This window comes from Tyto alba, unplaced genomic scaffold, assembly GCF_018691265.1.
Source record: "Tyto alba isolate M040663 unplaced genomic scaffold, T.alba_DEE_v4.0 Super-Scaffold_38, whole genome shotgun sequence".
Taxonomy (NCBI): Eukaryota; Metazoa; Chordata; class Aves; order Strigiformes; family Tytonidae; genus Tyto; species Tyto alba.
Genome location: NW_024881313.1, coordinates 31780352 through 31808336, shown reverse-complemented (window position 1 = coordinate 31808336; position 27985 = coordinate 31780352). Strand labels below are relative to the sequence as shown.

The 27985-nt window shown below is 35.5% G+C and overlaps 1 protein-coding gene across 1 annotated transcript in view; it reads left to right on the top strand.

The window, feature by feature from the left end:
- The window catches only part of UBE3C (ubiquitin protein ligase E3C), an 82237-nt gene extending 54915 nt beyond the window's left edge, over positions 1–27322 (top strand). The window contains exons 19-23 of the mRNA XM_033009698.2: positions 7546–7758; positions 16008–16196; positions 16294–16360; positions 17263–17393; positions 23354–27322. Coding sequence (XP_032865589.1) covers positions 7546–7758; positions 16008–16196; positions 16294–16360; positions 17263–17393; positions 23354–23524 — 771 coding nt within the window. The 3' untranslated portion in view covers positions 23525–27322. The remainder of the gene's footprint in view (positions 1–7545; positions 7759–16007; positions 16197–16293; positions 16361–17262; positions 17394–23353) is intronic.
- Positions 27323–27985: the final 663 nt, after the last annotated feature.

The window sequence follows — 27985 nt, the reverse complement described above, 5'->3', positions numbered from 1 at the left end:
TGGAAGTTATTTCATGATTTATGAATGTAGACGTAAACTAATCTGAATCTGTTTTCTGACACGGTTATTCAGTTTGACAATTCCTTGTGTACTGGTTCATTTAACATAACCAATTATCTTCTGATTACAAATAGCTATGTTAGTACTAACCTTGTAAATATATGTCTAGCACTAAAAGACTACTGAAATGTGGTATTTTTAACTCTAAATCTTTAGGAAGGAAAAGTGTGTATTGATGGATTGTGATATTTATTGGGTCATAATGTATTTAAATTTTCTTTAATGCATATGTTAGTGATTGTTTACAGTGATAAAGTGCGTAGAGGTCTCTGCAAGGAGTTCTGCATGGAAAGAATTACCTCATGTCAGTGGTCACTCCTCAATTAAAAGTTCCATTAGCAGATGATTCCTGCTTCTGGTTTGTGTACTGATTGCATTTTATTGCCTCTAAATCAGGTTCCTAGACAGGGAATAAATAAACAGTTAGAGTGTGTGGTAATGGCATCCTGATCTTTTTTCACAGTTGGGAACACCTACGTCCATTTCAATCAATTAGGTTTGGAATATTTACTGAATTTCTTTGTTCTGTTTGAACTGTCTTCAAAAATTACTTGTTTCACTGGTATTAAAATAGAGATTTATCTTAGGAGCATATTCAGAGGTTAGTTATATAGTAGTAAATGTTTCAGATTTTCAGAAGATTAGAACTTAAGGAAGGAGGAGATGTCTTTCATTTATCTTCAGTTCTTACTAAATTACGATTAAATTTGAGACAAGAAAAATCTATTAAGCCTTTACTGGAACTTCACTAGTGAATGATAAATATCAATTATTCAGTGCATCCACAGGTACTTCTAGGCCTTCCCTCTCGCTTTCCTCAACCCCCCCCCCCAGTGACATTGATAGCAATTTCTATCATGTACATGACATAATTTACAGAGATAACTCTTCCTATTAAAACAGAAAGAAAGTACCAAGCTGATGAAATGGTGGTTTTCTGAAAGTACCAACTTTTCTGAAGCACTCTATTTTGGTAATAAAATTTCATGTAATAAAATTAAATATGTCCTAAATACTAGCATGACTTTCCATTTTTAAATTAAAAAATTAACTCAAGGTCATTGCACTTGATATGCTCCAGTGGAGCCTTTGGAAATTAATACCTACATTTTTATGGTAATGTGTTCATGAGTCCATCATGACTTTTGTGCTTATCACACACCTGCAATTCATTTCATGTATTGACACTGACTACAGCAAATGTGACAGGCGAGCCCTTCGCATCTGAGTCTTGCTACCCCAAATCTCTGCAACTTCTATGAACTTGTACTTACTGACCTTCAGATTCCCAGTGAGTGGGAAATCAGAAGTAAAACCAATGTAAAAAAGGCTTTATTTTTTTCTGTGGGGAAAAAAAAAATGATCTGATGATATTGGCACTGTTGCAACGGGTCTTAATAAAGTTTGCTCAGAAGCCTAATTACGGGCATTTACCTGTGGAATTTTGGACTCGTACTTTTTTAAAAGACGGAAGAAGCATCCAGTATTTGAACAAAAAGTGCACTTTGAGTTTTTGCAGTCATACAGGGAATATAATATACCAGATTTTCCATTACTACAGTGATAAAAATGCACCTGCATGTCTCTGCTGTTGTAGAGCTCAGAGAACTGAGTAACAGTGACTTCAAGCTGCCGGGTAGCAGACGTATTGCATTGTGACACACACCTGATAGTAATAGTTTTATTTTGTCATATTGATGTTAGGAACAATATCAGTTTGGTTTTGCTCACTTTAAATCACATTATTAAGTATATCTGTAAGAAATTATTTTACCTTAAAATTACTAAATGCTAGCTTTAAAAATGCTTCAAAAATGTTATTTGTAATGTAACATATTTTTAGCTTTATCTTCTTTCATTACGGTAGAAAAGGCTTTGTTGGCCCCAAATGCTTTGTGAATGGGATGAGATATTTCTAGGATATAAATAATAAGGTAGAAGGAAGTTCTAATGGTTTTGCTATTTTTCTATCATTTTTATTAATGGTTCTGTACAGCTTTGAAGATCTATTGCACTCTGTAAGTGCTAAGTATTATTTAATAGTAACTGTTTAAAATGACTGAAATAGAAAGGGTTATGGTCTTGGGGGCTGATTAGGGAAATAACTGAGTTTAAGCCCAGTCATTTACTGCCTCAGCCCACAAGTCATGTGGCTTTCTAGGAGTTTGACTTTAGCGTTGTTTTGGTTTTAAAAGACAGTTCTGGCTTGTAAAGGATTAATGGAAAGTAGGAGCAATGACTGATTAATTATTTTTCTTAAGAAAGATTTTAGTTGAAATAATAAATGAGAGATTTAATTGTAGACCTGTAAGTATAAGTAAAGGCACTAAAGCTGCCTCACACCCAGGGAGGTTTAGTTGGTTCATCTGTGAATTTGTTTACACAGTCTGAACCTCATTCAGCATGTTGTAATGCCCATGTAACCTCTACTGTATACAAATAATTTGTCTGAAATGACTAGAGTAGTTTAAATTGTGTCCAGTTTTAAAACATGGCATAAAGTCTTTTATTTCTGAAAAGCTGTTTCCTAAATCTTGGGGTTATACCTGAACCGCATGTGTCCATGTAGTGCTTAAATAATATTGTGATATGCGCCATGTATAGTCCCAGTCGGATACTGTTCTTATGTTGAAAACAAGAAGAAAGTCCTTTCCTGGCAAATTGTGTCATTTTTCTGCCTTTCTTACCATGTACTGTATACTGCTGTCTGTCCAGCTGAGACCTTTCTTCCATAATTTATTAAAGCTGCTAATGGCATGTCTATATTCTGAAAGTTGCTTGCCTTAAAGAACCATTACTTGTTCCCCTGCATCACAGGCGTTTAATGAATGCATTCAGTATATTTGTAACCATCTGAACATAATACTTTTCGCTTTAGATGACCAAGTTGTGATATGTGTCACTGAATTGAGTAAAGACTTTTGTAGCTAGTTCATGTTGCAGTCAATTATAGTTGAACTCTACTGTAGGCACAACTAGCTTATATTATTTAAAAGGGTAATAGTAGACTTTAGACTGTGTGTTTTGTGAAGTCAAAACCTATTAACTGCAGTATGTTTTCTGTTATTTCATTTGGTTTTAGTATTTTGGCGTGTTATACTATCATTCACACACGGTGGGGGGAGGTGTATGAAGTTCCTTTTACTGAATACTATTTCTTCCACAGTGAAGTAATTGATCTTGGCCTTTTAACCAGAAAAAAACTTATTTTTAACTATTTATTTAATTAAAAAAAAAAAAAAAAAAAAAAGGGTTATCAAGGAGTCTTCAGGTAATTGGGAAAACACTGGGGTGAAGACTACTAATAATTTGTTACTGAAAACCATATTTATTTATTTACTTTGTTTTGTTTAGTTGTTTCATAAGCTTTCAAGTTATTTTAATGGTTATCTGCAGGTGTCCTAACCGCCTAAAGAACATCCCTAGCCTGCATGAGTGTTGAAATAGGGCTGGGAAGTCCAGGTTGGCCCTTTCAGCTGACATAACCTTTTAGCTACTGGGAATGCATCACCCTATGAGCGTTACAGTGCTTGTGTGATTGCCCTTGATGTAAACATCCCTGTCTCTGCCCCAGCCTAGCCTCTTGCACCAAGCTTGCATCTGCAAACTGCACTTCTCTGAAAGTGGATGTTAGTGCTCCCAGCCTTCCGAGGAGGCAGAGGTATATGGGGGCTCTGTTAAGGTGTTTCTTTTCCTCCACCCCCTGATGTTAGCAGCTAGAAGTCTGATGTCATATTTGACCCCCAGTTGCTCCTTTTGTGACTTCCTCACTGCATTTTTTGCTTTATGTAAGTCAGTTGCAGTTTATGGGACTACGGGATAGAGACAACGAAGTCAAGTAAGAGGCTCATTATATAGGAAAGTTGGGAAGACAAACTCTCAGAATTCATCATAGAATGGCATTAGTCCCATAGGTGACAACCTAATAAGAGTTAAAGGAAACTTGCTGAAGGGTGAGAGTACTTGAAGTTTGAGAAGAGATTAGTTTAAAATATATATATTGGTTAAGCTTGTTGGCTTTGATCTCTTGAAGCAGTGTATGAACAGAAACATCTGACTTACAAACAGAAGTAGTCACCTCCCTCCAATAGCAAGCCAGTTTCTTTTGTCAGTGTTGTTGATCATTGGCTGCTAGAAATAAAAAGAGGACTGCTTCTCTGAGGAAAGTGTGACCTTATACTTGTATTAATGTATATATATAAGTATATTATAACGGTGTAGCTTCATATTGCAGCTAATTAATCTGACAGCTGGTTACCTCTGTAAGAAGTGATCATCATTCCCTTGCCAGTCACTGATCTTGGGCTCCTGCCTCCTTTATGTTGATGTTGCAGAAGGCCAGTTCAGAGAGTTCAATGGGCAGAAAACTAAGCTTAAAATCGGGTAACTTATAGCTCCCCAAGACAGCTCACTAAGGGAAAAGAAAGGAGTGAGCCTCCCCTTTTGGCCATTAGATTAGCTGCAGTAAGGAGAATATCTGTCAGGGTAGATTTCCATGGGCAATTGGCTGCTCTAAGGTTGTGCTCCCATTGAAACAAATAGTCTTTCTGTTCCTACCCAGTTTCAGCCATAGCTGTGAGCTGGATCAAATTCAGTGTATGTGCTGTGTCCACTGACACCCACCCTACCCCCAAAACCTAACATCCCAAACAAAGCACAACACAAATAATCTGCAAATTTTGAACCTTTTTCAGCACGTTGTAATGCTCATGCAGCCTCTACTATGCAAGTACTCTACTTGCAAAGAAACCCAGTTGAATCATCAAGCTGGTTTGTTTCATCACTGACAGGAATGGGTGGAATCACATCTTTTGGCAGCAACAGGTAGTTTGATCAGCTTATGCTGACTGAGAAACAGGGAAGTTAGATGGAAACTGAAAAATAAAGTTTCAGTTTATTTAGTCACACTCAATTGTACCAGCATTTCTCAACATCTCTACACAGTGCTGGAGCTGTAATGGTGTAATTTACCTCTTTGAAACAAAAATTAAATTTATCATTATTTTATTTCCCAGAGTTTAAGTACATTTTTTATTAAACTTTGTTAGGATAGCTTGACTTTCAAACTAATTGAAACACTACTGTTTGTCTTGTTTCCAAAAACAGTTTGTTTTTAATACTGCAATCACTTAGCTAAGAGAAGAAGGAGTAATTAAAGTTACTCTCAAGTTGCACAATTTAGTTTATTTAAAAATGCTTTATATAGTTTTTAGATGAAGTTATAAATGTTCACTTTGGAACTACCTGAAGATTAATAGTGATGCATTTGAAATGCATTATTTTTTTATTGATTCTTAATGTAGTAAATTACTGAAGTTATTTGGCAGCAAACAGAAGTAGCCAGTGATGTTGTTCACATTTATTTTCCTGATAGCGTCACAATTTGCATTAATTGCATTGCAGCTGCACTCACTTATATTAAAAAGCTTCTACTATAATTAATCCTTTTTATTTCAAATCATTTTGGCACAATTTCTGGCAATAAACACTCATAAAAGACAGACACTTGAAAAATAACATACAAGTTTCTTCAATATACCTATTGCTGTTTTCTCCTGACGAGGAGTTATTGATAGGCTTCTAGGATCAAGTGTTGCAAGTGGCTAAGACTTAAGACCAGTTTGAAAAATGCTAAGTGGATTATTTTGCATAAAAAATAGACAGGTTTTGAATTTGTGTAATTAACCTGTGTTTAGAAAATACCTTGATTTATGTCTACATTTGTATTTGAGTTGCATACATTATGGAAATTTAATTTATAATCCATTTAGCTGATGTGATCATAGTTTTTAGTGCTATCATTTATTAGTCCTTGTATATTAAATGCTCTAAAGGCTTAAACCTGCCTTGTGTAAAAAATTACACCTCTACATTTACATTTTATGAGTCATAGATTGAATTCCATTTTAAATTCGGGTAGCTTTGATATATTTAAGGAATTACAATGGCTTTATTGTTACTAATGCAGGAACAGCAAACACTGACCTTATACATTGCAAATTAATGATTTATCCCTCTAGTTTGCTTTTAAAGTCAACTATACAAATGAGGATTTTGACTTCTACACCTTGAATAAATCATACAGCTCTAAATATAATGCACCCTTTGGCTTTGAACTTGTTATTCTCAATTCTTTCTACAAGGTCTAACTCGCCTCACAGAAATATTCTTTCAAAAGTTTAAGGAACTGTGTATATTTTTCTTCACGTCTTTGTTGAAATATCATTGAGTGATTACAGCTACATTTATTCTTCTTTTTTCTTTTTTTGCTCATTGTACTTCCTCTTCTAAATTTGGAGCAAATTAGGGAGAGCTTAAGTAATGACAAAACACTGCTCTTCAAGAGTAAAAAGAGATGTTGATGATGCCTTTTCTAATCAGCCTGGCAGTGATACCAATGATACTGTAAAGACTTGGTTGTCATTGTTAGAGATGCTGATGTGGCAAACAGATTGGACAGTGGGAAAGGCTGTGCACAGACAGCATGTTTCAGGAATGTGTTTTTGAAGGCAACGGTCTTTTCCTTTGTTCATGTAGGCTTTCTCTTCCTAGCTCTGAAGTTTCCATCTCTCCTTCTTTTGAGAGCTTCCGTAACTTTTTTCTTCCAATCAACAAGAAGTTGTTACTGTATAAAATATATGCAAAGTTGCTTTGCGTTACATCGAAATGTGGTCATACAGTAGATCAACTGAGAGTGGTATTGTTGGAGTTTTGTGCATTTTTGAAAATTCTCGAAGCTTTTAATTTACAGTAAAAATACATTTTTCATGAGTGCTGCATATTCGGGTCAGGCTCCCTTTTGGTTCAGTAATCTTTTGACAGGTGTAACAGTGTCAGGCAAAGGAAGGATTGGACATATGATACAGTCATAACTGGTAAGATCTTGTCTTGGAAATTATGATGGTTTGATGATGCCATTAGGCAGTAGAATTCACCAAAAATATGCAGCAATTAATCTGTATAACATGCAAGAGAAAGTTTATTTGGATTAGTTTAAAATGTACTGGTTTTACATAGCTATTTTTAAGGGGCAGACTATTTTATGTATAGCAGTTGGCACGAATGGAAGAATATTGCTTGTGGTGATGCTAATGGAGGTAGAGACGCTAACATTTTTTTGAAGACATTCTTGCTACAGTTGCATTGTACTTTAGCAAACTTAGCTTTTCTTGCCAATCTATGCAATACTTATGTTTGCTATCATACTTCAGACAAGATTAATGACACATAAGCAGTGACCTTACCTTTCAAATCACCACATAATTAATTTGTAAAATTTAGGACCTTGGTATTTCACAAGAACATTCAGATTTCAAACTTCATATATATATTTTTAAATTCATGCAATATCTGGGCTATTGCCATACCAGAAGATCCTATTCAGGCACCGGATTGCCAAAAAGTTGTGAAATAGACTATAACCTTTGGAATTCCTGCATGAACAACAATAAAATCTAATGGGCTTTTAATGGTTTTGTTTTTCAGGCTCTTTATGAAAATATGCTGGTGGAGCTGCCATTTGCTAGTTTTTTCCTCTCAAAATTACTGGGGACAAGTGCTGATGTTGACATTCATCATTTAGCTTCATTAGATCCAGAAATGTACAAAAATTTGCTTTTTCTCAAGAGCTATGAAGGGGATGTGGAAGAACTCGGACTAAACTTCACTGTGGTAAATAATGACCTTGGGGAAGCACAGGTAAGAATGGCTTTTTGTTATCCTTTGTGTATGAAGATGAATCATTGCTACCTCTACTAATTAATTTTTAAATTTAAAAGTGATAGGAAACAATTGTTAACGGGGCTGTGTGTTGTGAGGCATCATAGGGATTCTGACTTGATATTTGGAGTAGATGACAACTAATAGTTAACTTAAAAAAACAACTTCTGATGATGTCTGAAAGATCTGGTCTTTTAAGCAGTGAACTATAGTGATTATTTTCTAACAGTCATACATGAAAAGATCTATTGCCTGAGATAATTTGAACAAAATACTTTATGTTGTTTCTTTTATTGCACTTCAAATAATTGCAGAAGTTAGATGATATATAAAGTATAGAAATACTGCCTGGTTTTGGAATCAGAGTTAGAAATCAGAATGATTTTAAATAATAATGACCCTTTATTGTGAGGTAAGTGTGGTCTCCTGGAGCTGTGATTTTCAAAGTAGAGGGCTTAAAGTTAAACCTTTTTTTTTTTTTTTCCTTTTTTTTTCTTCTTTTTTTTTCCTTTTTTTTTGAGAGGCTGAGACAACAGGTGAGTCACAGCAGAGAAATGGGTGTTCAGTGCTTCTAAAAAGCAGTTAATTAGGGCCAGTTAGGTCCTTCAGAATAAGTTTTTAACGCAGTTGTACTGTATAATTTGATTATGGCTTTTATTAGCTCTGTTGTGAGTACTAAAGTTCACTTAGGCTCACAGTAGAAAATAAATGTCACTAGAGCTTGAAAAGTGTGCCTTTATGTGCTAATACAGTTAACCTCCTTAGTTAAAGTTTTTTGTCATATTTCCTCTTTCATTTTGGAGGATTTAAAATAGTGTATTACTTATGGTCTACTTATACTTGATTATGGTATTTAATTAATAATTGCATCAAAAAAGTAGACCTGACCACATTGTGACATGCAGTAGCATTGGAATTTAACCTTGTTTCTTGCGGAAGAAACAGAGACTATAAAAGGGGATAAGCAGTTGTCTTGGGTTTGCCTGTTGGTCAGGGAAGCCTGGGACTATGCACGTCTCACAGAAGCAGCAGCACCACTGAGGGGCAGCAGCTAGTCCTCTGCTTTAACAGCATCAGGCTTGGATTTTATCTTTACCCTTCTGTTATCCATTTCCTGTCATTTTGGAAGATCCTAAAACCTGGATTGCATTACAGTTTTAAAATAGTATCCTTGGATTTGGGGTTCCTGAATCATCCTGAGGGGGAGAGTCAACAATTGCCTGATACAAGTGATGTTTCAGACTGAACTTATGCTATATGTTATTTTTTCCCCTGGGTTACACTCCATATATGAAAACTTCTGACCTGCACGGTGTTTAGAAAAACACACAAAAGCTTGAAATAAAGGCATGTGATACAGATGTATTGAACCCCATGTTCTCAGAGCGCCTGTTCTGTTGTACAATATTGTACAGTAGAGCACCTGCTCTGCTCCAGCATGTGCTGTAAGTGACTGATACTGAATTGAGTTCTGTACTATCCATGTATTTGGTTACTAGGTTGCAAAACACACAAAATGGCAGTTTCTAATATAAACTAGGATTTTCTGGGAGAAAAAAATAATCTGTTGTTTGTATTCTAAAGCCATTCATTTAAATGCACTTAATAGTTTGGTTGATCGCAGCTAATACAAATCCAGTTGAGTCACTAATTAAAAATGAAAAGTAGTGAACATTTTCTGGAGAGGCTTAGGTTTCCATGCTTTATACGTCTACTCTGTATGTCCTCAAAAGCCACACAAGTTAGAATCTACCTCAACAAGGTAGAAGGACATAGAAAAGAGAAATAGTTCAGAAATAACATAAAAGGAGATCCAAGTTAGAGATGTTGCCAACTACAATACTGCAACAAAAACCTGTAAAAAGTACATTCTTGACAAGCAGCCTAATTTGTTTGTTAAAATTCTGAGGGCTACGGCTAATATTATCAAGACTTTTAATTGTTTGGCAAGATTGAGTATAACAGTGAGTTTCTGAGTAACTAAATGAAATATAAGTTAAAGTAACTATTCTGATGCTGTTTCTGAGTAACTAAATGAAATATAAGTTAAAGTAACTATTCTGATGCTGTTTTGATGTATTTGGAGAGAGAACACTATACCCTTGAAGCATTAGCTGTCTTTTAATGAGACTGCATGCTAGTGTAGTTCAGCAAAACTAATTGGTTCTTGTCATGGTTTTCTGTGTTTTAATGCAACAAGTTACTCTTTATACTTCATTTCATTACCTTAATAAACCTCATATGGATAAATACATTTTGTCTGGTATTTTACTCCTGTAACCATTGCATACTAATTAATTGTGTCAAGGTAAGGATAATTCACTTTGGTAAAAGAGCTCAATTTGCACTCCTTATGTTGAATGTACATTATGTCTAGTTTTTAGCTAAACAACCACTTTAGTGTCTAATAAATTAGTGCCCAATAAATGCATCATAAATCTATCATTGTAAATAGCTATCCTCATGACAGTGTCCATCTAGCAATTGTGGCACAAAAGCATTATCTGCAATGAAAGACACATTCAAAAGGGGCTCTATTGCCTCTGTCACTAGTAGAAGGTAGAAATTCTATTATCAGCATATTGATTCCAATCCTGTAATGTGCTTTTAGATCCCATTAAAGTATTGTCAAAGTGCATTCACCAGAAGTTGAAAGAGGTACTTAATAATTTGCACATTAGACCTGCTAATTAGGGGAGCTATGCCATCAACCTTATCTTCCAACCCCAAATAGCTTCAGCCTTTGATAAAGAACTATCTAATGCAGTGATACCAGCCTAAGATTTCAACTGTTGGATCTGCTGCATAAAATGGTGGCCAGAAAAAAGTCTGAAAAGAACGTCAGCCTAGTTACATGTGCCTTCAAGTAGCTGTGTGTATTGATTTTATTTTTCCTTTTATCTTGTAGATTAGATGGTGATAAAATGGTTATAAAATGCTTACAATAAGTGTAAGGTTAACAAATTCAAGAAAATACCTCCTCTTCTCAGACCTTTCTCCCCACTTTCAATGAGGAAGATGAGTTTTGTGGCTGTCCAAGGGAAGAGTGGAAGATTCAAATATATATTCTTCTTCCTTCAAAACTGTTAGATACTCTAGCAAAGTCTTCTCAAACAGTGATTTTTGAGATTACATGGATCGGAATAGTTGAATATGATCAGAAGATTCCGTAGTCAGAAGACTCCATAAATAAAGTGTACAAGCACAAATCCACAGAAGAGCACTATAATACATATATGGCAACAGTTTCTATGAAATCCATGTAGTATACAAGTTGGTGTCAGGACACCTTCTTTGGCTTTTTAAACAGATGTGAATGCCATTACTGTTACTGAAAATAGTTGAATCACTAAAGAAGAGTTCTTCTTTACATTTAAATTTCCCTGAGAGAAAATTTTGAAGCCTTAAAAATAATTCTGAAAGTTTCTGTCTTGGCAACTTCTTTACTAGGATACAGTGGCTTAAGTGGCTGATTTTAGAGGTTTTTCAGAAGCAAAATATTTAAGTTGAGGCTGATCCTTCTCAGGCAGATTTATAACACTTACAGCAAATCCATTCTTAAGCATTCAGATGTAATCTACCTGGAACTCCTGCCTGAACATCTGGAAGGCAGATGCCAGGGAAAGAAAGAAAAGCTTTATTGACTTATTTTCAGAATGAGGAAAAACTTTAGGGATGATGTGAACAAAAGTGATCAGAGTCCAAGAGAAAAGATAAAATATTTTCATCTGTCCTAAAAACAAGTTTTTGAGAGTTATTGATTAAGAGTGCTTTTGAAATTGTACTGAAGATATGTCTTTCGTCTTCGTACACAGAAAAAGACAGGTCCTTTATTCTTTTCTGAAGTATTTCCCACTTTACCCTCTAAATATTCCCTTTTTCTCCATTAGCTTAGGAAGCAGATGCCACTGCCAGATTTGTGTGATAAGCAGCTTAGCGCTAAGTTTGTCTGCCAACACAGACATGCCATTTTCTGCCCATAATCACGTTACAAATTGACTGTGTGACAGAATATTATCAATAAGACAAAAGGTAAATCCCCTGAATTTTGCTTGACAATTATTACATTATTCACAGGTTTCTTGATTTTTGGTGTGCAATTCTTTCATTATTATCTTAATGTGCAAAACAGTAGATACAATAACTTATTTTTTTCTTTTAACAAACTGGTGGTTTTCTTCAACTTACATTTATATTCTTATTTATCACATTTTTTCTAGTATATACCTGCAGAAACATATATTGGAATTTATAGCCAAGAAAACCCCAAGTGCATGCAACTGTAGTTCTGATTGTATCTGACCTTCAGTCAAGAGTTCATTCTGTTCACAGTACTAAAAAATGCAAGGCACTTTTCGTTCATATTTTTAAAAATATGGGACTTCTCTATCCCGTTTTGATATTTCCCCTGCATTTTGAAGACATACTCTGTGAGTTTAGTTATCGGATTCAGTTATCTGTGGTATTGTCTGAATACTTACCTATAATAATATATATGATTTGATTGATTTTAAAATATGTGTTTTTGATAATGACCAAGTAAAAATGACTTTTTTTTTTTTTTTGGTCTTTAAACTGAGATCTACAAAAGAGAAAATAAGGTGATGACACAAGCCTGCACGGTTTGGGTAGTTTTCTGTGCTTGCCCATCCCGGGTAACCTGTGTTATTATCTTGCACCACCTAGTGGCAAAAATTGGATGGATAAAAATAAAAATGCAAGCTGATAAATGTTTTAAGATGTAATAAATTGTGTTGTGGCCTTCTTGAAAAGGAACTCTTCAACAATCATTCCTGACATTTAGAATTAAGTGGGAATTCTACCATAGTTCCTTTAAAGCTGCATGCAAACACTGAATGAGTAAAAAGTGAATTGCATCGACATTTACTATAGTTTTACTGCTACCAAGTGTTACCATTTCCTGTCTTCTGTTTTACATCCGTCTTAGCCTTTTGGCATAATCTATTATTCCTGCTACACTAGCTCTTTTTTTTTCAGACTGTGATGATACTTTGACAAAACAGTGGTACAATTAATCTCCCACTGAAAATTCTGAAAATGGATAGTTAGATTACTGGAAAACTCCAGGAAATTCGGTTACCTGAATGCTGTAGTCTTACTTGTGGCAATGCAGGGTTGTGGGGAGGAAAGGGAGCTACAGAAGTGTTACTGGATCAAAAATCAAGGTTTGCTACTTAAAAATATAAAAATTAAAGGAAAAATAAGATTTTCTAAAAATAGTTTTTTCTGTTTTCTAAAAACAGTGGTTAGAAAGAGTACAACACTTTTTTTTTTTTTTCTATTTTGCAGGAAGTATGTTATAAGGAAAGAGAGTAGCTTTTATTATATAATGAATACAGCTTTCCTGACATCCTTAGACGACCGTGGAGGCAGTGCTGATACAATGCAGGCATAAGCAAAAATTAATCCGTACCCTGATCTCTATTTGCTGACCTGCAGGGTAGGTTAGACGTTTTACTTCACCTAGTGCTGGGATGAATCTTAAAACACAGCAGTTTTCTAGAACACCCTGACAATAGCTCCCTTTTGCTATTTTAGGAAGGAAGTCAGTTCAAGCATCTTTTTGTGTAAATACTGAATTCATAGAAGATATTGTATGCAAATAAAATAATAACTATTAGTTTATTGTTAGTGTCCGTATTCTTAAGCTTCATGAGTTAGTTGATACAAATATGTTTTAATACAGGCAAATTAAATGTGTCCATAACTCAGAGGGGAATTGTATTTGGTGAAGTAGTGACAAAAGAACAAGTAATTATACAGTTCTGCAAAACAAATAGAGAAAATTTGTAAGTGGGCAGATAGTGAAGTATTAATGGTGTTGAGGTCTCAACAGCGATCTCTTCACATGTGAAACATGATTGCTTGCTCTGATTCTGTAACACTAATGAGGACAGGAGTTTAAATAATAAGAGAAAGCTTTCTGATCTTGTTAAGTTTTGTAAAAGGGTATTTTATGGGAGGAAATTAAAGGAACCTGACTTATTTTAGTGGAAAAGTCTCTGGGAAGATTAATGAAGTTGCTGCCCATAAGTAATACATCATGGATATAATTGAGGAGGGAGGAAAGAGCTGGTTAAGCTATAAGAAAATACTGAAATACGAACAGTGGGTATGAACAGACTTTACCCAGTGGAGTTGAAGTGGAAATTAGAATGTTTCTAATCATTAGATAAATCCACTTATTAACTAATGTCCCAGTGACAATAGTAAACCTACTATAGTGGGATGAAACACAGTACATTTCCAGACCGTGTCATTGCCTGCAGTAGCAGAGGAGAAAGCTTAGCAGCGCAGAGGTCCCTCCTCCTCAGATGTTTCCACTGTGGTATGGAACGTGTCTCATACTTCTATTAATACTCCCTTTGGACTTCACCAGTAAAAATATCCTCACCCTGAAGCCAGTCTGTGGCACCAGGTAGTGGCTTGTACTGCCTAGAGTGGCCAGCTGCATCACATGCCAGGCTCCGTGAGAGGTGGACCCCAGAGACAGCTATCCTGTCTCTTGTGTCTGTGGTTCTTGATGAAGGGGGCTCAATGGGAAGGGAGCAAGCTCATGTGTGCAGAGTATGAAACACAGTCAGCTAAACTGGCACCTTAATTTTACTTCACTGTTCAGGGAGTGTGATTTAAGCATGGTTAGTACTACCTTCACACAGACATGATGGAGTATTGATGAGGTTTTTTACTGTAGGTGTAACAAAAGGCAAGAAGCTTGCAGCTGAAGGATTAAAGTGGGAAGTAAGACATATTTTTAATACCTATTGTAATTCAGATTGTTTTAGCTTATCAAGGAAAGTGGTAAATACTCCATCACATGGAGTCCTTACACCAGGATTGCCTGTCTTTCTAAAAAATGTGCTCTAACTCATCTATGGATTTATTGAGTTAAATACAGGAATCTCTAGACAGAATCCTCTGGTCTGTGTTACCTGAGAGGTCAGATTCACAGATCTTAATGTTCTCTTTTGGCCTTAAAAAGCTGTGAATCAAATAAAAATCTGAATGCTCAAAAGCACTGTGAATTTTTAATCTTAATATTTTGCATTTTGCTTAGTACTAGAACAGTTCACGTTATTAGGTAGCATGTTGCAAAAGAAGCTATTCATGTGTTTAATTCTCTGTGCTCTAAAGATGTGATCATTACCATAGACTGAAATGCACAATTGTTGTAAAAAAAAAAATTTAAAATTGATGACTTCAGAGTGTAGAAAAACAAACCATTTTTGGAAGGGTTCAGAAGTTGACAGCATCTCAGCTTCTCATTTTTTTTTAATCCTCCTCTTAGCATTCTAATAAACAATTGGACTGCTACTCAGCAAAATTAACCCCATGTAGTAAAGAGTAGAATATGTAAAGGTCTTTAATGTTTTAATAACGACTACCATTGATCCTGGTTTATATCTTAATCTCTTAATGCATTTCCAGTATCTTTGGTTTTGGTGTTTTTCATTAAAAATTCTTCCATGCTGAGGTATCTTGGTGTACTTGAAGGACAAAAATTAACGTTCTCAGTAGAAAACCAAGGTTTAGGCTTGATTTTTTGGATTTTCAACAGTAGGAATCGTCAATGCTTCTTATTCTGTAAATTAGGCTTGTATCAGAATCTTAATTTTGACTCGTCAGACATTGCTTTTACCATCATGTGATCCTGCAGAATTCACAATCACCAAACAGCTAGAGAAGAGCCTAGCCAGTCAAGCAGAGCTTTCCTAATCCAGCTGGAAGGAGAATGCTCTGTGTGAGTTCTGTGCTTATGCAGACTACTCTGTCTTCCAGGGCAGTTATTAGTGTCAGTGAAGCTAGGGGCAAGCTTGCCAAGGGGAAGATTTTCACCTCAGTTTCTGTCTGACTTGCAGTGGTGAATTTAATATTATACACTGTCTCCTATAAAAGAACTCTGACTTTGCTGAATCAGCTTTCTGGTAATAAACCATGGGGCCATGCAGTCAGCTGCATTAGCACCTGAAGGTCTAAGCCTAACAACTGGATGCCACAGAATGTGGTTTTATGAGTAAACAGAAAACCCCCTACTTTTATAACTTGTGGTAATCTTTTACCTTATTTTGAGGTGAGTATTTTTTGAGTATATTCTAGTAAACTTCAGATATATACATCACTTACTAGAATGTTTTGTGGTTCAATTTTACAGTTACAGCACAGAGAATTACAGTTTACCAAGATGATGAAAATTGTTATGTTTATAGGTGGTTGAGCTGAAGCCAGGTGGAAAAGATATTCCCGTTACCAGTGCTAACCGAATCGCGTACATCCATCTGGTGGCAGATTACAGGTTAAACAAACAAATTCGACAGCATTGCCTTGCTTTCCGTCAGGGACTGGCCAATGTTGTGAATCTTGAATGGCTTCGAATGTTTGATCAGCAGGAAATCCAGGTACTTCTGCTTAAAACTGTGGAAAACAATTGCTTTAAACAGAAATAAATGCTAATTTTTGCCTGTAATGTAACTGTCTCATTTCTTTCACTATTAGGTTCTGATTTCTGGTGCCCAGGTTCCTATTAGTTTGGATGACCTTAAATCTTTCACAAACTATTCAGGTAAGCATATTTTACTTAAGAAAGAAAAAAAAAATGCATTATGACTGACTCAGGAAATAAACTTGCTTTTTATCCTAGGTTTTAAAAAAAAGTTGTAGATTCATTCTTGCTAACTATGCTTGTTAACTTTGGCCAAACTCTCTAGATGGGCCTGAATTTCAGAAGATTGGGTAAAATTACACCTAAGCTGGGAAATACAGGCATGCATTTTATTTTATTCACACAATTGAATACAAGTTTATAGACAGATAATTGGAGAAGATGTAATTCTTTTCCTAAATGGATGTTAGTCAATGGTTGTATCTGGTTGCCCTGAAAGTAAGTCTGTAAATGACTCTGGGATAGTTGTTTCTACCACCACATTCAGATACTTGCCATTTCTCAGACAGCCTGAAGAGAGAGCTCATATTTTTCCCTTGTAAGATGCCTTGCATTTCTCACTTCATTTTTTCCTGCATTTATCATCGGTGTAATCAAAAAATAGCTACCGTATCATCAGTTCACATCTGAGCTTACCTCAAAGTAAGCTGATTTATTAAGTAACGTCCCAAGTTGTGCAGATTTTGCAAACTCTTGGAGTAAAAGGAGATTACTCATTGAAGTAATCCAAAGTTACTAGGTAAATGCTAAACTAAAGAAGATTAATTTAAAATAAACAAATAAGATTCAGTGAAGAAAACTGCAGTTAAGAAGCTGAGGGACATAGTAGCAGTAGACAAGCAATGAATGAGAAACTCAAATGCAGTGATCAAAGAGATCTGTAGATGCTGGAAGCCAGCAGTGTAAGCCTGCTGGTTCCAGTATTTTCCCCAAGCTTTTCAAGATTGATGCTAGGTATTCTGAAGGATTTTATTTCTTACATAAAACTGTTCTACCTATAAATCATTTAAATCTCATTATAGGTGGGTACACAGCAGACCATCCTGTAATTAAAATATTCTGGAGAGTTGTAGAAAGCTTCACTGATGAAGAGAAACGCAAACTACTCAAGTTTGTAACAAGCTGCTCTCGACCGCCTCTTCTGGGTTTTAAGGTATACATCTTTCTGACTTCCTGGCAAGTTTTTGTAAATGCTACAGGTTATGAGACAAGCTTTTCGTGTCTGTAGGAATTTACAGTTTGAGAAGAATGCTCCTCTGTGACTAGAGAAACAGCTTCAGTGTTTGCATTTGCATGTATAATGAATATAGTTTTAAAATATTTAATGAAATGCTGTTCTGTGTTTTCTATTTTAATTGCAAAATTTGATAAGCTAACATTGGTTAGAGCGCTTACTGTTTGTCATGAAAGATCCTTGCTGCCATTTCATGTTACTGTGCAGAAACAGTATTGCTACCAGTTTCAAGGAAAAGGTTGAGTTGAGAAATAATGTCTTTTAAATCAGGAAAAAGAGGATTTAGGATATAAAAGCAGCTATTAAATTTGAACCTCTTAAATTAATCATTTGAAGCAGGAAATGTATTGTGTTTCCTTCTAATTACCACTTATCTGCTTATAGGGTCATAGCTCATTACCCTTTATATCTAAATATTTGCTGCAACCTTCAGATTGCTATTTACAGTGAAGCTTAAGTATGAACAAAACTTTTGTCCACTGATTATAAAACTAAAGAGAGACTGAGGCAAGTTGAAGACACTTTGAAACTAAATTCCTGGGATATTCTACCCATGAGTTTCAGCTGGACTGCAAAACTCTGGCTAAGAGCCATGTATGGACTTAATTTCCTCTAAAATGTGGGAACATTCAGTGCTTTTCTATAACAAAATAATAAATTGCTTCATAGCAACACCATCGTACAGTGGTCAACAATATGTTTATTGTTGTACTATTTAATAAAATTAATACAAAGGTGAGTGTTGTGGTTTGAGCCTGGTTGGCAGCCAAACACCACACAACTGCTCACCCACCTGCCCCCCCCACCTGGGAATGGGGGAGGGAATTGCAGGGGTAAAGGGAGACTCCCAGGCTGAGACAGAAACAGTTTAATAATGGTAATAAAATGAAAACAATGACAGTAATAGAAAATATAAATGGGCAATGCACAATGTAATTGCTCACCACCTGCTGACCAATCCCCAGCCTGTTCCCAGCCAGCGACCCCGAAATACCAAGATCCCACAATCGCAATCCAGGAAGTGAGGGAGAGAGAGAGCCCCTTCCCGACCACCCCTCCTCTGTACAGTGAGCATGACGTTCCATGATATGGAATATTTCATTGGCCAGTTTGGGTCTGGTGCTCTGGCCGTGCTCCCTCCCTGCATCTCGTGCACGGGCAGGACATGGGGAGTCGGAGAGTCCTTGAAGTCTCCGTAGCAGCTGAAAACATCAGTGTGCTACCAGCATTCTTCTCATGCCAAACCCCATGCTGAATCCAAAACACAGCACTATTCTAGTTACCAAAAAGAAACATTAACTCTATCGCAGCCCAAACCAGGACAGTGGGCTTATCGTCCAGTTCCTTGTAAGTAAGAGTAAGATTTGTTGCTAAACAAAAATTGAGTATATGTACTTAGTAAATTTTTACATTATAAGGTACTGTGGTACAATATTTATTTAGCAGTGGATAGTAACTAATTTACTCCATTTATTAGGTAAAATAGGTAGATGAACCAGAAAGAAATGAATGCAGGTATTGTGTAAGTCCTGAAGGTTTATTAGCTGTTTTGTAAAATAAGTTGAAAAAATAAGTGTTGAATGAACATTTTCTCATTATAAAAATACTTCAGGGGCAGATACTAACATTTTATATAGGAACAAGGATTTCAGATATACATAATAGTCTGGAGGTTTTGGGGGGGTTTTGTTGGGTGTGTGGTTTTTTTTTTTTTTTTATCAGCATTTAAAAAATTACTTGAAAGGCAAATGCTAGAAGAATTACTTCTCAGCTCTAGGAATTGGCCCCTTTCCTGTGACATCCTGGGGGTAACACATGATAAAGATGTCATAAGTAAAAAATGAAACAAAACCCGGACCTTCCTCTTCTGCAGACACACCCCTGAGATGTTTGTATCACTGTACTTATCACTGGTTTTCTCTTATTGAATTAAACAATTAATTCTACAATTTTCCAACTTTTGATGATTTACTTTTTTCATATAAACAGTTTTCCTCTGGAAAACAAACAAGATGACACTAGTATTGAAATCACAGTGGTCTCAGACACAGACCTCTGACGCTTGAATGATTTAAAATAGCTAAAAGCCTATGTGGGTTGTCATAAGTAGTATGTGGGTCAGTTGCTAGGGGTGATGAAAGAATACTTCAGTAGCATAAACAGCTTTTTTTTTTCAGGCTGCAGAGTGATTTTGAAGTGGAAGAGTTGTTTCTAGTGCCACATTCTGCAGGGAAGCATGGCCCTTTTCCCTTGACTTCCATCTGTCCCCTTATGCTGCAACTTCATGTTCTCTTCCCTCTTCAATCCTTCTGTTTATTTTTCTGTTTCTTTGTAAGATGATAGGGTATGCAGCACTGCCATTGCGGCATGTGATCATTTAAACCTCCCTGTGGTACAGTTGTTGTGTAACCCTCTGTGCAGTCTTACCCTCTGCATAATCCCTTCAGCTGCTGTAGGAAGTGCTGTGTGGTGCTGTTAGCATGTGGATAGGCATCGTGTCCTCCATCTTCAATATCTGTAATCTGTATCTCAGCTACAGGCCTTTTCTAGTCACCTAGGAGAGGAATTGGCACTTCCAGCTGGTAATTTGTCTGGCTGTTCCATGTATCTACTTCAGGATTAAATGAATCTTGTCTTAGACTCCACAAAACATACTAACTAGATCCACTTAATTGTAAAGAGTGTCCGGGGTGAGTAGATAGGGATATGTAGACATCGGAGATGGCTCTTTAATCACATATATCTTATCTAGGGTATTCACTGATTGATTATTTAAAAGCCTGCAAGCATTTCTCTTAAACTCTCCAAGACCATGTGAACATGACTGTACAGTACTTAAGCAACAAACAGGATTTTATAGGACAGTGGGAATAACAATTAGAAAACTGTGGGATGAGACCAGGATAGGACAGTGCGCATCAGCCATGTAATGAAGGGAGAATTGGGAAACAGTTGTGTGGAAACAAACAAGAATCTCCATTTGTTGTCATCCTTTTTAATTACAAGGGGAGAGGAGGAAATGCAGATGTAGCTATCCAGTTTTGAGGTAGCCAATGTGCATGATATTTGAAGAGATGGAGGAAGTGAATCAAAAATCTAAAAATACTAAGGCTGACAGCAACGCATTAGAAAGAAGCCAAATGTGGAAAGCTGAAGTTTGTGTGTGTACTTGGGAGATAGGCCACAATCTGACTTAAACTTACTTGGCTAGGAAAAAATGGAAGCAAAATAGTCATCAGATTTTCAGCATGATAGCAATAAGTTAAAAGATTAATTCACTGTACAACAGACTTGTGAGCTCAGCCACATGCAACAGTCTTGGCAACAGAAAGCAGAGTGAAAAGGCATTAGTGCTGCTTTGCTGGGCAGCACTGAGCAGGGGTTAGGTCAATACTTGCATGGTGCTTGCAGTAGTATCTCGTTCACGCTGATTTACCAACAAACCAGGGGTTTGCCAGGAAATGTTTGCCAGAAAAAGAAGGGGGTAACTAGTATTGTCATCAGCAGTAATGTCTTGGTAGCCTATGGCAGTGTGTTGTTCAGAGCTTTGAAGGTGAAGGGTGCGAAGCTGAAGGAGTGCTGAGTATTACCGGCCCAATAACTGTCTGAATATATTTATGTTGATGGTAGACATTAACACAAGCTATATTCAAAATTTGCTCACAGTTTTAATATATGCACTGTATTTTTCTGAAAGAAACATGATTTTTGGTTTTCATTCTGAAATCTTCTCTGTGCTTTATATTGTGGAACCTTCATGCTTTCTTAGTTCATGTTAATTTAAGGTAAGGAAATGTCTTGACATTCATACCTTATAGATAGCACAGTCTAGCTTTGCATCATTGAAAAAATTTAAACTCTCAGTGGCAGATTCAGACTCAGAATAACATTTACTAAAGCTAATTAAAGTTTAATAAGTTTAATAAATGTGATTGTTACGGACCAAAAAAAAAATCATTAAAGTATGGTTGAAAATTGTTAGGTTCCAATCAGGTCACATAATAAATTGATGATACTTTTCACTTCCAAACTATTGCAGTTTCCCGCTGTACAGTATTTAATTATGCAACAAATGGTGCCCTTGGCATGACATTTCAATTTAGAACTTCATTTTTCCATTTTTAAAGCTAAAGTAGGGGAATTCAATTAGCATTTTGAAAGGAACACTAAAAATGCAGCATTTTAGCCATGAAATACTTTTAAGGCCTCCATTTGAACAATAATTTAGCTTAGAATCTCATTGACCTTTTGCCTTTGGAACTGGGATTTTTTTCCCATTTCTAAAAGCAGAACTGTTTTACCTCAGGGAAGCATTTGATAAAATGAATACTTTCTTGCCAGCAAGAGCAGTGCTTTAGTGGTACAAATAAATATATTTTTCAATATATTCTTTCTCAGAAGAAATACAAAATCACATATTATTAAAACAATTAAATATTAAATACAACGTGTCTTAAAAGTCTGTTCCTCAGATAAATAGTTACCACATCAGAAGAATAATCAGGGTTTGACAAGTTTATATCATTACAGACTCATTATGCACATCAGTTTAATCCCAGTAACAGCTGAGTGACTTTATAATCACTCTGTAAAGAAACACAGAGTATAATCGCTTTAAAAGAAGTTAGATCTTTATTTGGAGGATATAAAGTAGCTCTTGATTCAGAGTTCTAGACCATGGTAGTGTAAATACTTTTTTAGTCTTACATATAAACAGATCCACTGTAGTCATTAGTACTGTTTGTCTTGAAATTCATGAATTGTAGGCTTGCTGAAAGATCAGTTTAGACAGAAATTTCCCTAGGGCGAGAAATGCCTTTAGCATTGTATCAGACAATTGATTTTAACAAAGAAAATATCATTGTATGTTGTGAGTAGAAAGAAAATGATGGCTTGATACTCATCCACTTGAATTTATTTTATATACCTGAGGTATGCTAACAAACTAAAGCTCTAGAAGGAAAACACTGAAAGGATATGTTTGATCATAGTTTATTGTTTGGGATTCTCTTTTTTATGTCACAAGGAAATTGATGTAATACTATAACTTTATCATATTTATTCTTAGATCTGGTCACTTATTCATCCTCTTTCTTCTCAGAGCATCACTTTAACGTGACAAGTAAACGCTCCTGTAGAATTTGTGCATAAAATTGGAATATTTTCAAGGTCTAACAGAAGAATGTTGTAATTGGCATAGCACATCACTTAATTAGCTAGAACAAAATCGCCTTTGAGATTTTTGTGTGTACAGAAACAATGTCTTCCCTGCCTGGGAAGAAAAAAACAGAAAATACAATTCTCAGAAGCCATGCCATTATAGAATAACAAATACTATGTCATTCAAACATGACAGAATATCCTTCTCCATTACTGCTAGTGGTCTATTGTTCCCTGTGGTCAGCATGTATCTCACTGTCAGAAAACTTCAGTGCAGCAGAAACCTGTCATTTTCCTGTTCCTACAGAATAAATAGCATCCATGGGCATTTGGGAGGCTTTGTAAGGAGAGTCAGAAGTTGTGAATCCCAGTTATTTCTCCCAAATACAACAAAAATTCCATTTTGTGTTTCACTGTTTTTGTAGCATCATAAATTTGCAGAATAGAACAGAAACAAATTATTCTTTTTCCTTAGAATCAAATAAATTGCTTTTTGTTTTGCAAACTAGTGGATTGTGGTGGGGACAAGATAGAAGGAGGCACTACACAATTTAAGTGCTTTTGGGGCCACCAGGAATGAAAGGAAATGCCATTTGAGTAAGTCATTGTGACACATTTTAATCTAGTGATTTATTTTCTAGAAATCTCTGCCAGCTGTTATGGGGTAGGTTTTGGCTTGTATGTATTTTTTGATATGTTCTTTCTGTTGCATTTTTCAGGAGTTATATCCTGCATTTTGCATTCACAATGGAGGATCTGATTTAGACAGGCTACCTACTGCCAGTACCTGCATGAACTTGCTGAAGCTTCCCGAGTTTTATGATGAAAATCTTATGCGAAGCAAGCTTCTTTATGCCATTGAATGTGCTGCTGGATTTGAATTAAGCTGAGTCGAACTGATGCTTATTTGGATGATCTGCAGAGGAACTAACCAGTGCCTACTCCCTAAGCAGCACCCATACCCAAGCAGAGTTAAGGGAATTCTGTCTAGATTTCTGCAGTTCTTGTGTCTTATCAAATGCCCTCAAATAGGTTTAATTTTTAAACATGATTTCTTAGTTAGCTTTCATTAATTAATATTACATTGACACTGCTTTATGATTCAAAACAATGAATGCTGTGTGCAGTGTGGCTGTTTTCTGTGTTTATGCGAAGAAAGAGCACATTTGAAGAATAGTGACATCTCAGTGAAATTAACCAAAGATGAAGCTTTGGCTTTGTGCTTTTCAAACATAAATAATTTCACAAACTGGCAATAAAGTTGTGTACCATGCAGCACATTGGGATGAGACAGGGCTAACATCCTGTAATTAATATTTTAGATGGAAGTGAAGCAGATGTTTGCAGATATCCCAGAACTGAGAGGATGAAAATGCTCATTGCTGAATAACCTAACATCTTTGCCTGCATTGTAGAATTGTTTACAAATCATAGTTGTTGCAGAACTGATTTTGTTTTATACTACCTTCTCTGAAGATGGTAGGCACTGAGATAAAACGTTTATAATATTCCATTTGTGCTTTCTGAAATACCCTAGAGAAATTGGATTCGCATTATTTTAAGTTCGACCTTTGGCTGCATCATTATCACTTGAACACTGTCGTGAGTGGATGTGACTATCCATGATTTCTCTGTTCTGTTTCTGTCTTTTGTGCCTGTACAGTTTTGGTTGTTTTTGTTTTTGTTTTGGTTTTTTTTTTAAATGTATAAGATTCCTGTTGCATACACAGTACATACAGAAGTCCTCACTTTGGAAAAATATACATGTAACAACTATTAAAATTATTTCAACCAAAGTTATCAGGCTTTATCTTTTATATTTGAAGCCTGTGGTGTTCACATTCCTTTTCCCTCTCATTTCTTTCCATCTGTACCATATCTGTGCCATAGACACTAGTCAAATTCATTATTTCTTGGTGATTAAACAGCTTTTATATCCATTTGCCTGCAGTATTTCTGCTAAGAAAAGTAGGTGGGAATATGCTGCTTAATATAATTTGATATCTGGGAAAAAATTTGCTTTCATATGGAAGGAACTGATTCTCTAGTAGTGGGCACATCGTTGGGTATTTGTATGCAAACTGCAGTCAATTTAAAAAAGGAATTATAGTTCAGACTGTAAGATTCATAAGTGCATCCCTCTGAACTTTAGTTTTATATTTTAAATCATTAAAATTTACAATCAAATTTGTATTCATCTCTTATGCAAAAAATATTTTGCTGTTACTGGAAACTCTGTTGGATTTAATATTTAATAAGCAGTAACCAGCAATATCCTTTTAAATGTGGGGAAACTGAGCAATTTTAAGATGTTTACTAGTAACCATATAAAAATGTATAATTTCTTAATTTGGGTAATAAATGAAGTGTTAAAATACTATTTGTAGTCTTGATGTACAGAAATAAAATGATTGGTTTTCTTTTTGGTTTTGCTTTAGGCTTTTTAATTATGTTAAATGTTATATACTCAACCTATTCTTTATCCCAAAATTCTTTTCTTGTATATTTTTCTACATAAATTATGGAACTTGTAAAGAAGTTGAAAAAGAGATCAGTAATAGTGGAACTGCCTCCTCCTAATTGCAAAACCTGAACAGTTCTTTTAGATAGCGTTATTTATTTTAGAACCTAATGCTTTAAATATTTTGAAATTATTTTTCAATTCCATTATTTTGCTACATTGGGTAGTGTTGTATCTGTATTTTGTAAAATTAAATTTAAATTTTCTATTAAATATTTGTATTTTGAAGATTTGGTTGAAGTCATGCCAAATAATCATGACTGGTAATGTATGCTTTCTGCTTTTGTAAAAGGAGACAGTGCACACTATTGCTGTCTGTTACCATGAATGCAAGGTCACCAGAGGGGGTAGGTTGGGGGGGAGTGTGAATTGCAGATAGGTGTAGTCATGTAATCGCAAGAATCACACAGTTGCAGAAAGCTTCAGTAGAGAATCTGAGTTTGCTGAAAATACTCTGACTTTTTATTTTGTCAGGACATAGTACTCGGTGATCTTGTTTTGTATGTTCTGTACAATAAGTACAAAATTCTGACATACTCGAGTCAGTAGGATTGTAGTTTAGATTTTATTCTGCAGATAGTCAGGTGAAAATCTGCTGCAGGAGCTTACACCACCTTCAGTATCCAGGCTGCAATAAGAAGAGGGTAGGGCTTTCCTTTGGCAACGAGTGCTTTCAATTCTGACTGTCAAGTGCTTGTGCGTAGTCAGGATGAAGCATGAGTCCCCTGCTTTTCAATGATCTATTGTTGGCTATTTTAAGGAACAGGAGATAAAGGTATGAGAAGTAATGTAGGTATAGTTAGTCATGTCCTGGGGAGCTAGGTCATCTAAATGATCTCTCATAGCTCTTATGTAGCAAGAATTGTTTATATACAAAAATGGATTTTCTGTTTTTTAAAAGAAGAGTGAACTCTCCCAGTTGTGATGCTCCCATACTTTAGGTAGGCAGAGGCAGGAAGCACTTTGCAAGCAAGTAACCTGAAATATTATTGTAGATTTTGATAATCAGAACTATAGCAGTAATAATGATGGGTTTGGAGTGGTTGTCTGTGCAAGACAACCTTTCCTTAAAGTCAATTTCTGTACTTCAGTGTTTTGTCCTCCTAGTTCAGTACTTGCTTTTTGAAAAATGACAGAATTTTCTGTTTGGGTTTTGTTTTAAGATAATTTTTGTTTTAAAAATTTTGTAACCTGTTTTAAAAAATATTTTTGTCGAGGTTTATCTTTATGATGGAAGAGGTTGCAAATTCTTCATCTCTCCAAAGTTAAAAGGCATAAAAGCAGAATTAAAAAAAATTTTGCACTTGGTCTTTTTCTCTCAGTGAGAACTTTTGCAGATGTGGGTTTAGTCCTGCTAGCTGGGTTAAAAAAAAAAAAAAAAAACAACACAACAAAACAAATCAAAAGAGAAATGATTGACCTTGTTACTTAATGTCAGTTGTCTTCCATCATGGTCCTGAAAGATACTTGTATAAATTTCACAAAACTCGTTCATGATTTCTAGGAAGAATTTGTGTCTCAGAAGAGGAAAGATTTGTCTCCAGTTTCATGTGTAAACACTGAGCTGACAGAAGTTTGATTTGAACAACAAGGATATCTTCAGTTACTTTTGTGTGGGGTGCTTCATAATTTAAAAAACAAGATCTTCCTGATGCTATTAGTAGCAATGTGGACAGGTTTTTTGGCATCACTTGAGTAATCTAGCACAAACATCCTAATTTGATCTATAAAGGGGTTTGGAATTGAAAGAAAACACTTTAAGGAGTACAGTGAGCTCTTGCTAAACTTCAGTTTAACCCAAAGCCTGTTTATTAAATGCCAGTGAGACAGCAGCACATACTCTTTTCTCCACTGAAAAATAGTACAGCACAGAAACAAAAGGGAAAAAACAAGAGAGCTGTTTTTCTTGGAATGTTTTGTGTTGGAGCTGTAATTTTTTTTGTATTTATAATTATATGCAAAAACTTTAAAACATTTGCTCATATACATGAATCTGTGTTAATAATGGTTTGTGATGTAAATGCTTGTTACTGTTTTTTTTTTTCATGATGTTTTGCCTGTCAGTGAAGGAGAGAAGAAATGAACATGGTCTGTAAAACTGATCAGGATATCTATATTTTTATTGAATTCTGCTTTTGTGAATAAAATTATTTGAGTTTTCTTGAAACTTTGCAGAAACACTCTTTTCTTAAAGGTCCTTTCCAACCTAAGTAATTCTATGATTTTACTGCTTCAGGATGATTTGTAACTTCAGTTTTCGAGCTGTGAAGTTCCCATTGTCAGTCATACAGCAGCTATAAGGTTTAGCTTTGTTTCAGTGTGTCTTTCAAACAGCGTAGTGAAGATCACTAATGGGCCTTGAAAAAACTTCTTCAGAATCTTTGGAAAGAACTAAACTCCGTCCTTGGATAAAAGTATAAGAAGTTATAATTCATAGTGAAGAATGCTACTCTGTCAGCAAACACGTACAAAAGCATCTATCATTTTTTTCTGGAATTTTTGCCCCTCTGGAGGTGTAATTTAATTTTCATCTCCTTTGATAATTAAAATTACCTGCTTCCCTTTGCTTTTCTATTATTTTCATTGCTAAATACACTAATAGTTCCACAATAGCATTTATAAAGTTAGCATTGTACATGTTTATTTTGGAATACTTAAAAATAGCACCACATATTCTTCAGTTTCAGCTTACCTGCCACTAAAAATATGGTAAACAGAAAACTGCAGAAAATTCCTCTTGTAGGGCATTTCATAAATCATAGCATGAATAGAACACAAATGCCCAGGTATCTTGCCTGGTTTTCAGTATGTGTCAGGTAGTCTGGAAAGC